This window comes from Euphorbia lathyris, chromosome 2 (assembly GCF_963576675.1).
Source record: "Euphorbia lathyris chromosome 2, ddEupLath1.1, whole genome shotgun sequence".
NCBI classification, from domain to species: Eukaryota; Viridiplantae; Streptophyta; class Magnoliopsida; order Malpighiales; family Euphorbiaceae; genus Euphorbia; species Euphorbia lathyris.
The window spans coordinates 141,284,767-141,297,523 of record NC_088911.1 but is presented as its reverse complement, the minus strand read 5'-3'; the positions used below and the strand labels follow the sequence as shown (position 1 = coordinate 141,297,523).

Sequence of the window (12,757 nt, the reverse complement as noted above, 5' to 3'; positions counted from 1 at the left end):
ATATAAAATAACAGAGTAACATGGTCATTTTGTATTGTGTTGTGGTTGTCCTAAAAGCTAAGATATGTTCGGTTAAAAGTCTAAAAAAAATAGATAAAAGGACCAAAGAGTTAATATTGACAAAAGATAGGGACCTTAAAATGCGTTTTTTAAAATAGAGTAACAAACAGTGTGTTAGGTAAAAAGCAAGGGACTAATAAATTATTTACCCATAAAAATAAGAATTTATTGACTATGCTGTACAAAGAGTAAAAAGAAATTACAGAAATCAATTTCCAATAGTTCTTTTAAGTTCGATCTTCTTCTCTTCTATTTTGTGATTTTCAGTATTAGAATCGTCAAATCGATCTTCTTCTTTCCCAAACTCGATGGAAAAATTAAATAAGAGCTGAATCCATAACAAAATCAATGAACAAAAGCTGAATGTGGAAAAATAATTGATCAGAGGCTTGATCCTTAAAACATGTAAAGTTCAGTGCTTAATTATATTTTTTTGGGATAAGGTGCAAAAATACCCCTAACGTTTACAGTCAGGAGAAATTTTACCCTTAACGTCTAAAATAGTGCAATATTACCCAAACGTTTGCAGACAAGAACAATTTTACCCTTAATGTTGGTAAATTGAGTCAATTTCAGACATTATTATAAACTACAAATATCATGTTCCTTATTGTGCACCAATTGCATATCAATTCGTTTAAAAAAAAAGATTTCATATTTTTTGTGATTTAATAATAGAATTGGAGATTAATATTTATAAATTCGACGAAATATTTTGATTTTTTTTTGTCCAACTTGTACAATAGACAATATATTTTTTAATTTTGAAGTTTTTTTTTCCACGTCTAATCTTATGTTTATAATCCGTTACTAATGAGTAATAAAATGACTCACAAGTGAAGTATAAATGACAAGATTCACGACCGAAAAGACAGTTTGATGGATTATTTCTCAAATTGACCTAACTTGACAATGTTAGGGATAAAATTGCTCTTGTTTATCAACGTTATGGATAAAATTGATCATGAACTATAAACATTAATATCCCATTTGATAAGATGTAATGATCTTTGTAATAGAATGACCATTACATTGAAGGTCAATTACCATATTTGGTTGTAAATTAAATTTTTGATATAATGGAATGGGCAACCCGTATGTTAAATATTGTTCAACAAGTCATGTAATTCCTGTTACGTAAAAAAATGTTTGAATTCTCATTACATCCAAAGCATATAAACCTAAGTTCTACCTTTAAATTTGGCCTAATGCTTCTCCAGCCCCCTTAACTTGTCCAAATTGGTCATTTTACCCCCTCAATTCACCGAATGTCCTATTTACCCCCTTAAGTCCATAAAAGTGATATTTCTCACCCCCTCAACTTGTCCATTTATCCCCCCCAACTTATAGAATGTTCTATTTACCCCATTAACTCCATAAAAGTGGTATTTTTCACCCCTTACAATCCGTTATCGAAACCTAAATTGATAACTTTTTTTAAACGTTAAACCTATATTTATGCTATTTTGTAAGTGGAACCTAAATTGATACTTTCCTAAAAATCATAGGTCTATTTTGGTACATTATCCCTACATATAATGTATTTAACTTGTTTATATTAATGTTCTTGTTATTTGTATTTTTTATTCGTTCTTTCTCTTTTCAACTTTTTTGACTACTATAAAGGGATAAGAAATACCATTTTTATGGAGTTAAGAGGGTAAATAAGATCATAAGTGGTGAGAAATACCACTTTTATGGAGTTAAGAGGGTAAATAGGATATTCGATGAGTTGAGAAGGGGTAAAATGATAAATTTGGACAAGTTAAGGGGGAGAGAAATACCATTTTTATGGAGTTAAGGGGGTAAATAGGACATTCGATGAGTTGGAGGGGTAAAATGACCAATTTGGATAAGTTAAGGGGGTTGGAGAAGCATTAAGCCTTTAAATTTTCATCTAACATCTCATTTATCAAATGTCATCTTTCATCATTTGTAAAAAATAAAAAAATGGAAAAAGTGAAAACGAGACAAAAAAAAAATGAAAAAAATGAAAACACAAAAATTGATAAAAAAAAAACGGAAAAATGAGAAAACAGAAAAAAAACGATAAAAAAAATATTGAAAATGAAAAATGTAAAAAATATGAAAACGCGAAAAACTACATACTAATCAATGGTTTTTAAGTTTTCATATTTTTAGTTGATTTTAATTGTGTAAATAAAATTTTATGATTACATTTAATTAGGTAAAAATAAGTATTGTAATTATAATTATATTCATTATTTAACTTCAATTTCTCGAGCCAGCTGATATTGCCTCCCGTGTTGCATGTTTTCTAAGCAATTGGAAGCATGCCCAAATTTGTTTCAGTACGGAGCCAAGAGTCGCTCGTGTCACTATTTGGAATCCTGCATGCTCATGAATAAAAATAAATTTCGACGCATCGGTAAGATCAGGAGATGAAAAATTTGGTTTTGGTGATGTAATCTGAGACACGAGCGGCAGTTTTGTGGCAACCAGGTTTGGCAATCGAGTAGGTGCGTTTTCTTCGGTATTGGCAGAAGCTTTGTCATAATCGATATACTAATTTATTGATTTCGATTTGATTTTTTACATTTTTCGTGCTTTTCACGTTTTTCACTTTTTCCGTTGATTTTAATTATGTAAATAAAATTTTATGATTACATTTAATTAGAAAAATATAAGTATTGTAATGGTTATTACATTCCATCATAATTGTTAACCAAACATGGTAATAGAATCATTATTCCATTACATTACAACTTTGATTACATTACGACATTGATTACGTTACAATTGCATTACAACATACCAAACAGACTTTAGAGTATTTTTACATATTTTTTTTTTTTTTCGCAAGAATTAACGAAGAATGAAATCTTGACCTCCAAACTAGTCTTCACATCAGACCCTAGTTGACTAGTAAAAGACACGACAGAAGAAAAACATAAAAATAAAATCTTTTCCACAATACAGACCCTCAAGCAGGGGCTGCACCTGCACCGAGAATTGCGACAACACTGTATCTTCCTTGTTTTTTTCTTCTTTTTTACCACAATGAGCCCAGAACGTAGATTTTGATTCCTCCTATATTTTTGGTAACGGTTCAGAAATTTTCTGCTCTTTGCCATAGCCATAACGTCTCTAATTATGTTCTTACCAAATATGTCTTCTGCGCCACTGCCGACCTTCAACAAACCTTCCTTTTACTTGATTCATAATACTATGGCTATGGCTGTGGTTGCGCCTCTCTCTCTCTGCCGCATCAGAATCAGAATCAGACGTCCTTCGACCGCCATGTCTTGCCGTTGCTCCCTCGATTCCAAGTCTCCTGCTGCCATTGTTGGCGAAGAAGTTTTCTCTGTTGCTTCGTCTAGTAAGAATCAATTTGATTATTTGGGGCAGAGTACTAAAGGGGATTTGAATCTCAATTTCGAACATCTTGATTCCATAGGTAAGTTTAGTTAAGTTAAGTTAATCGTATATCTATCTATTCTGTTTTCCCCAATTTTGCCATTAAAGTGTGCCTACTTAATTGGGGATTATTAGCAGGTTGTAGTTTGTAATCGACATTGTCTTATCATGTATCTTTATAGGGATTGATAAACAGGAGACTTTACAAGGTCCAATTGAGGAGGTTGCCAGAATGGAAGCGCAAGGAGCTCAGAATTTGCTTAGAGAGTTGGGCATACCGGTGCTGTGAGCTGTCCTTTTTTTTTTTTTTTAATGTTTCGCCCTGCTCCTGTAATTGCAACTTTACCATGTTATATGCTGCACGGACACTTCTGTTTAATAGCTTTTCGTGTCTGTGTTGAAGGTTAGGTTTTTGTTGTATGGATACTTCTCTTTAATAGTGTTTTGTGTCCATGTTGGTCTCTGTATCTGTATCGTTCTATGTCCATGTCTGTGCAACATAGAACTTTATCTAGATATTTCATCTTTACCCGTACATATCATCTATGTTGCACGAACACTTCTCTTTAGTAGCTTTTACACGTTTCGTGTCCGTCTCTGTATCCGTGTCTGTGCAACATAGTTGAACTTTATTTAGATATTTCATCTTGACCAGTAGATATCATCTATGTTGCAAGAACACTTCTCTTTAGTAGCCTTTCCGTGTTTCGTGTCCGTCTATGTATCTGTTCCTGTTCCCATGTCTGTGACAATGTGTGTGCAACATAGTTGAAATTTATTTAGATATTTCATCTTTACCAGTACATATTCTAGGTTGCATGAACATCTTCTCTTTATTAGGATTTCCGTGTTTCATGTATATGTCTATGTATCTGTGTGTCTGTTTTTGTTTGAAGGCTATTTTATAAAGGTTATGGTTTAGAAATAACGTTTCCGGTGTCCGTTTCCGTGTCTGTATCAGTTTCCGTGTCTGTGCAACATAGCAATTGATGCACACAATTCCAAGTACCACTTTTCTTTTTGCTGGTTTACGAGCCATTTGTATGCTGCTAACATGGATCTTTGCGAGCATTGTTTATCAATTATAAGGGCATTGGGGTAATTAGTCCACCTATTTTCGACTGTTGTTTGTTGTTGGCTGAATAATGTGATGTATACATGAGGGTCCAACATTGAATTGTTCAAATTATTTTGTCAAGTGCTTTTCTCTCTTGCTGAAAACGATATTATTCGTTTCTATGTTCTGATAACACTCAAACACTGTGTGCAGAGTCCGTCTTCTACAAGGAATTCCCCTCGTGGTGTATTTTGTAGCCGTACCTTGAATCTCAGGTCTATCAGTGCCATTGGATATGACATGGACTACACTTTGATGCATTACAATGTGGCGGTAGATATTTGTTTTTATTTGATTATATGCTAATTGGTAGGGGAAGGCTTGCTCCCAGTACACCCTTGTGGTGGGACCCCTCCCCGGACCCTCGCTCAGCGGGGACGCGTAGTGCACCGGGCCGCCCTTTTTATATGCTAATTGACCCCGGAGTACCCAATTTATTTCGGGATCATCCAGTGCCGAAGTCACTGAATACATTAACCTAAAAACCGACTAATGTAATGTACTTTATTGGGTTTGGGGAGGAATTTTACCAGGGGTTATGGTAATGATAATATATGATTATTGTGCCAGGCTTGGGAAGGAAAGGCGTATGATTATTGCATGGATAATCTACGAAACATGGGTTTTCCGGTTGATGGACTTGCTTTTGATCCAGACCTGGTAATTAGAGGATTAGTGATAGACAAAGAAAGAGGCAATCTGGTTAAAGCTGACCGATTTGGTTATGTAAAGAGGGCTATGCATGGCACGAAGATGCTCTCTACTCAAGCACTCAGGTATCGGCTGAACTATATATCTCTGCGTTTTGGTTACTGATACGTGATAATCATATATTTGAGTTTGTTTTCTACGGCATTGTGAATTCATGTTCCAAACAAAGAGTATTACACTAACACACAAATTGCCCGTAATAACATGCATAACATGAAGAAATGCGGTAGTAACACAATGGATGATATCCTATGTTGCACGGAAACGGACTCCGGAAAATGTTATTTCTAAAAAAATTAGCTAGGAACAGCAACGGAAACGGAAAAGAAATGGATACAAAATGCGGAAATTCTAGTGAACAAAAGTTTCCGTGCAACATAGATGATATCATGTCATATTTGTGAGTTCCCTTTTGGTTCAATATGTTACGAAGTGTACATATATCCAGCACCGGATCTTAATTCATCAAAATTTATATTTAATCTGGTATTTATGGCAAAACCGGGATGATATTTTCTACAGTAGTGATTAACTTTCTTTGTATGGAAGTGAGGTGTACGGGAGGGAACTTGTAGATCTGAAGCAGAGTCGATGGGAGTTCTTGAATACACTGTTTTCTGTATCAGAAGCTGTGGCATACATGCAGGTAGGCTACGCCATAATACGAGCTACGAGAAGTTGCAAAGTTATATCTTATTACTGCTTGCATAACTATTCACCGTGAAGTATTTTAATTCCGTGCTTTCCTTGTTTCTTTGAGTTTTTTTTGAGAGAAAGAGAGCTTTAAGGGAGGAATTGGGGGTTGAACCCAAGTTCTCCACCGAATTTCGGTAGGTTTACCATTTGAACCACGTTCAATTTGTTGTTTCTTTGAGGATCCTAGGTACGTTTTCCGCGTAATTGACCTGTAATGAGAGTTCATGCAAGTACAACTCTGAAGAACCACCAAATAATGCTTCTAATTCTAATATGAAACTGTATGTGTTAAAGTTTAAAAATTTAAGTTATTATGCATCGAAGCACATAAACATGACGTTAGAGAAATTCAAGCAGGCTTGGGTACCGTATGGAGATGTGTGAAAGTTCCCACAAATGTCTCCTCCATAAACATGTCGTTATATGAACTCATAGCCAAAACTAATTTGTTTGTCGCCTCACGTGCGAGAGGCGGTCGCCTCGCGAGGCGATATTTTTCTCTTATCGCTTCGACTCGCCTTTCGCCTTTAAAAACTAACATCAAGTCTTCACAATAGTTGTGAGATTTAGTGCTCCTCAATAACTTGACATGGATGCTAGCACTGACCAAGGTAAAGAGCTGGTGTCATGTTTAAAGACCGTGTAAGAGCCCGAGGGACAACCTTGAAAAAGAAAAGTGGTAGGCCGATGCCCATATTGGATGCTAGAAGGGCTTGTTTGCAGGTATTGAATCAATAGATGCAGGAGGTTCTGTATGCCTGAGTCCTAGGAAGCACCGACACTTTGACACTCCGGGGACACACACCCGACACTCCAAAACAAGTGTCCCCTCTTTTTCTTTTCTTTTTTAATGGGGACAATACGGGGACACTTCAGGACACTGATTCTAAGTTAATTAAGTAGAATATAGGGGTATTTTTTAAATAATTTTGCAAAAAAGAAGGTTTCACATATACAAAAATAAAATAAAACCCTAGTAAAAAGAAAAGAAATCAAAATCTAATAAAAAGAATATAGCAGTCGTTCCTTTTTTGTTAGTTTGAATAGTATGAAGTATTAAATGTTCTTTTTGATGAATTAATGACTTATTTATGGATGTTATTTATAGTTTATAATGACTAATGGATGTTATATATATATATATATATATATATATATAAATTTGGCGTATCCAGCCATACCCGTGTCTCAAGTTTTTAAAAAATGCTGTTTGCCACACCTGCACCCGTACCGTACGAGTACCCGGTCGGTGCTTTCTAGCCTGAATCAGTATTTGTTGGACTAGGTTATGCGCATTCCTATGACTTACCTTTCTTTAGGATGCTGAGCAGTGTGTAAGATATGGTATTCCTTTTTGAAGGAATATGATACCGATACTTCCATTGTTCTATTTAATGTAGTACATTAAGATATTTACGCTCTTAGCTGTAGCATAGACTATTTGTTGTTCCTGTACTGAACATGTCTTTTGATTTCTGTCCCAGATGGTTGATCGGTTAGACGAAGGGGCTATAGCAGCAGGAATTGGCCCGCTTGATTATAAAGGACTTTACAAGGTATGATGCTCCGGAAATTGTTTAATTGAATAGATATAATTGTTATTCGTTATATCTGTTTCTCTTTGTCACTCGATTTATTTTTCAGGCTGTTGGAAAGGCTCTATTCCGAGCACATGTTGAAGGGCAGCTTAAGGTAACTTAAGTTGAGGAGTGTATTTTGTTTATTAGAGTTTGATTCAAATAATTTACTGACTCTGATGTCGTTATAACAGAGTGAGATAATGTCAAAGCCTGAATTGTTTGTTGAACCAGATCCGGAATTGCCTTTAGCACTTTTAGATCAAAAGGAGGTACGTGTCTGAGTTTGTAAGTTCGTATTGTTTCTTCAATTAGTATAGTCATCTATTTCACTCAGATTTCTTGGTAACAGGCTGGTAAAAAGCTTCTGCTTATAACAAACTCGGATTATCATTATACCGACAAAATGATGAAACATTCATTTAATAGATTCCTCCCAAACGATATGGACTGGCGTGATCTATTTGACATGGTGAGTAGAACTTGTTTATCTATTTTATTGGAATTAAGGCTGCCTGGTATTCGTATCCCGTGGCTGAACGTCTTTGGATCGTACAGGTGATAGTATCAGCGAGGAAGCCTGAGTTCTTTCAAATGTCACACCCACTGTATGAGGTGGTGACTGGCGAAGGTTTGATGCGTCCTTGTTTCAAAGCTCAAACAGGTGATTTATTCTTTGCATTTGCGCTTCTTGCCGAACTTTTTTTGCTCTCTTTTAATTATTCATGTGTTGTGGTTAGCCGTTTGCTGTTGTGTTTAGCTGTTTGTTGTTATTATTAGCCGTTCATTATTATCTAATTAATTATTAGTATTTGGTAAAATTGTGATGAATTGTTCTTAGTATGTAAAATTTGTAATATCAGCATATTTTAAATTAATCAATAAAAAATGGGTTAATTTCAAATAAATGCCATATGGTTGGAAAATTTTCATTTTTCCAAATTTGGCCGATAACGACCTCAAAATGAAAATTTTCAAGAATTAAAGTTGTTTAGTATCATATTTACTATGGAACCACATTTTTTATTTTTCAAAACCATCATTTTTGGAGTTGTCTCCTAAACATTAACTTTATCTCTCGTACAAAACAACACATAAATAACCTCAAACCTATAAAGTTGAAGAATTAAAGTTGCTTAAAATATCATTTAATTCTTGAAAAATTTCATTTTGAGGTCGTTATCGGCCAAATTAACCCTAAAAAATATGCAATACCCAAATTAGTAAAAATAACTTAAATAACTAAATAAAAATTAAAAATAATACTTTATTGCACGTAGCAAAACTTTGTTATTTCGGCAATAATATTACATTGATAGGAATATTACATTGATAGGAATGATGCTAAAAAAGAAACGTGTTTTGTGGAAATAAGAGGGATAATTTTGTCAAAATCGAATAACTACAAAAAGCTCGAGAAAAAAGCTTTCGTAAAAAGCTCCAAAATGCTGTTGTTTCCATTAAAAAAAAGAAGCTAAAATGGCCTTTACATTATATACTGCTCTTTTTCGTCTGCAGGAGGAGTATATTCAGGAGGGAGTGCTCAGATGATTGAGAACTCCTTAAATATCCATGGAGATGAAATATTGTATGTGGGTGACCATATATATACTGATGTAAGTCAATCGAAAGTCCATTTACGATGGCGAACAGCATTGATTTGTCGGGAATTGGAAGAAGAGGTAAATAATTTTCAATTCACATTCCCTTTTCAGTTTATTTCATTCTGATTACGGACTTCCTTTATTTACGGTATGGAATTCTGGAACTGCAGTATACTGCTTTGATTCATAGTCGGGGTCATCGAGATGCTCTAGTTGATCTTATCAATCGTAAAGAGATTGCAGGGGATCTTTTTAATCAACTTCGTTTAGCTCTGCAAAGACGAATACAGGAGCGTCCTGCACAAGTAAGCGAGTTCTTGTGATCACTTTAAATGTTTATATCTCCACATAATAGCATTGTGATTTCGGACAGCTTTCTCTCTTACACGAGTTTGTAGAGTTTGTTTTCACTAATAAACCGAAGCAGCGACCATATTTTACAGTCTTAGCACAACGTTGAAATAAGTCGGCTTTTATTAGTTTATATTAGGGGTGTAAATGAGCTGACCCAAGCCTGGACCTGGGTAGACTTGGTATTGGCTTGTTAACCTAGGTAGACTCGAGCTTTGACCGAATATGATTGAGCTTTTAACGAGTTTTAACCAAATTCATCATACAAGTATAGAATAAGTATAGTGATAAAGAATTCATCAAAAAAAGTATAGTGATAAAGAAAAACCTTATAACACACTCACGTGGTCCAGAGTCAAGAATAGTAGATGCTACTCCTAGTCGGAGAATACAAATCCACATAAAAATTTAAAATAATAAAATATACATTAAAGTTGGAACATATATAATTTTTTTTATCAAAATCTAATTTTCTAGCTAATTTGTGTCATTTTTTTGATGGGTTAAATCTTATGTGACTTGTGAATTGTGATGAAAAACTAATAATAATTAATAAAAGAAAAATTTTACAATGAAATAATATATATATAATAAAAAATTAATGAAATATATATAGTAATTAAAAAATAATTGAGTCTGTTTGTGAGCTTTCGAGCCGAATCTAAGAAAGCTCAGGCTCATAAGTTCTCGAGCCAAACCTAAGTAAGCTCATGCTCGGGCCCTATTGAGCCGAGCTCGAATAGTTTGCGAACTACCAAGACTCATTAACTCCCATAGTTTAGATAGTGGTCCTATAAGCTATATAGCCACCATGGTATACTGATGAACATAACCGCCGTCACAAGGCTAGTGTCTAAGTGTGAACCGGATTTCCGGCTAAACCTAAGATAAAACGAATCATTAATCTCTTGTTTCCGTCTCTGAAATTTCAGACACTTGCTGCAACCAACATGGACGATCAAGAACTCACAGAAAGCATGAAAAAACTATTGATCGTGATGCAAAGACTGGACGAGAAAATTGCTCCCATGCTAGAGGCAGACGGAGAGCTTTTCAATAAAAGGTAAAACCGGACGAAATCTTGCATTGACGCAATAGTTATCCGTAATAAATTCACCAATATTTGGTTGAAATAATATTTTTGTGGTTTGGCATACACGATTTGAACGTTGAAATAATACGCTACCATTATCGGAAACAGGTGGGGATTTCTTTCGCGCGCGGGTCTATGGGACAAAAGCCATTTGATGAGACAAATAGAGAAGTAAACACATCTACCTTCAAGTTTTCATGGTACATAAAACATTTTATTGTCTCGTTATTTATAATGTAAATTTCGCGCTATCCGAATGCAGGTATGCTGACATATATACATCAAGGGTCTCGAATTTCTTATACTATACGCCGTTCATGTACTTCAACTCACAAGAACAGGTGCAGTCACATTCATTATCGTTTTTTATTTTCCGGTAATGTATAGATGAATTTACCGTTTAATTTTTGCAGAACCTAGCTCATGATTCATATTCGTACTACCCGTCGGAGTTGGGTAGTAGCCAGCTAAACGGAATAGGCGAGCCGAACTAAGCTTTTGACATGCTGATCCATAGCTAACTCTTTTCAATCAGTGGTCCTAGAGCTGTGAATTGTTGGTTACTTGGTAGAGAAATTTTTGATCGTCTGTTATTTATAAACATAAAAATAATTATAAATTAAGTTAAAGAAAAAGTCTTGGGCAGTGAAACACTGTCACATCCATAAGATATCGGTGGCGGAGATGCGTATATTGAGATGGATGTGTGGTCATACGAGAAAGGATCGAGTGAGTAATGAAATAATTAGGACAAAAGTAGGGGTTACATCTATTGAGAATAAAATGAGAGAAAACCGACTAAGGTGGTTTGACCATGTGAGACGTAGAACGCTTGATGCGCCGGTTAGGAGAACCGAAGAGTGGCAAAGGGATGTAGTGATGAGGGGTAGGGGAAGACCTAAGCAAACTTGGAGGAGGGTGATCGAGAGTGATATGAGTTTACTGAGAATTGAAGAAAATATGGTAGTGGATAGGACGAAGTGGAGGGAGCGAATTTGTGTCGCTGACACGACTTGATTTCACGGTTTTATATGATGGTTCATGTTAGCCGACCGACTAGTCCGGTTAGTTCCGGGTTAGACAAGTCATCGTTTTTTTTACCAAGATTTCACGAAAATGTGGAGCCACAAATTATGAAAAAACTAAAATACTCTTAAGCATTTTTTTTTTGACTAATTAATTTATTAGTCTCTATATTTTGATAAAACACGCTGTTTAGTCCCTGTATTTTCAAAAACACATGGTAAGGTCCCTAACCTTTTTCTCAGTGAACTGTTTAGTCCTTCCGTCTGTTTGTTAGATTTTTTTTACCGTTTATGACTTCGGAAATGACTAAATTACCCTTTAATATTTACCTTCAAACTTCAGAAGAGGAAATCCAATTTAGAAGAAGAAGCTATTTGTACGGAGAACAAGAAAAAGAACGGACCCAATGCTTACGAATTTGAACGATTAAGAAGAAAATCAAGAAAAAGAATACTCAAAGTTGATTTCAGATGCATTAGAGTTTAAAGGAAATGAAAATAAAGGAAAATAAGAACACAAATCCAAATTAACTAACAGAATCTTCATGAGAATCTAACGGTAGGGACTAAACAGTTCACCGAGAAAAATGTTAGGGACTAAACAGTTCACCGAAAAAAATGTTAGGGACTTTACCGTGTGTTTTTAAAAATACAGGGACTAAACAGTGTGTTTTGTCAAAATATAGGTACTAATAAATTAATTACCCTTTTTTTTATTAAAATATTTTCCTTTTTTTTAATGACTTCTTCCCACTCCATTTATTTTAATTCTCTCTACCGCAATACAAGAAAAAATTTCAATTCTCTCGCGCATTTAATTATACCATAAACATTTACGGGGTGTTTGTTAGAGGGATAAAGACACAAGGATAGGGATAAAAAAACTGAGACGAGTTATTCCATGTTTGTTTTAGAGATAGGTTAGGAAGATAAGAGCGGGATATAAGTCTTATCCCTCAAATCCTATACCCAAGAGGGGGTGGTACAAGGAGGTGGGATAAGCTCCTGCGATTTTAATAGGATGGAAAAGTCTATCTTACCCCCCAAATTAATGTTATGTAGTTTAAATAAAGTTAAAATAGTAAAATGTATTATTTTATCCCTACCCCTATCCCACATACCAAACATTGAATAATAATTCTCGA

The 12,757-nt window shown here is 34.9% G+C and overlaps 1 protein-coding gene across 1 annotated transcript; it reads left to right on the top strand.

Moving 5' to 3' along the window:
* The first annotated feature begins 2,980 nt into the window (after positions 1-2,980).
* On the top strand, positions 2,981-11,250 carry LOC136220168 (uncharacterized). Its single transcript, XM_066007912.1, has 16 exons — positions 2,981-3,478; positions 3,621-3,718; positions 4,709-4,828; positions 5,126-5,331; positions 5,816-5,912; positions 7,447-7,518; positions 7,607-7,654; positions 7,734-7,811; positions 7,892-8,011; positions 8,098-8,203; positions 9,058-9,221; positions 9,314-9,448; positions 10,427-10,557; positions 10,696-10,758; positions 10,850-10,928; positions 11,001-11,250. The coding sequence occupies exons 1-16, from the start codon at positions 3,175-3,177 to the stop codon at positions 11,079-11,081; spliced, it is 1,902 nt and encodes a 633-aa protein (XP_065863984.1). The 5' UTR covers positions 2,981-3,174; the 3' UTR covers positions 11,082-11,250.
* Positions 11,251-12,757: the final 1,507 nt, after the last annotated feature.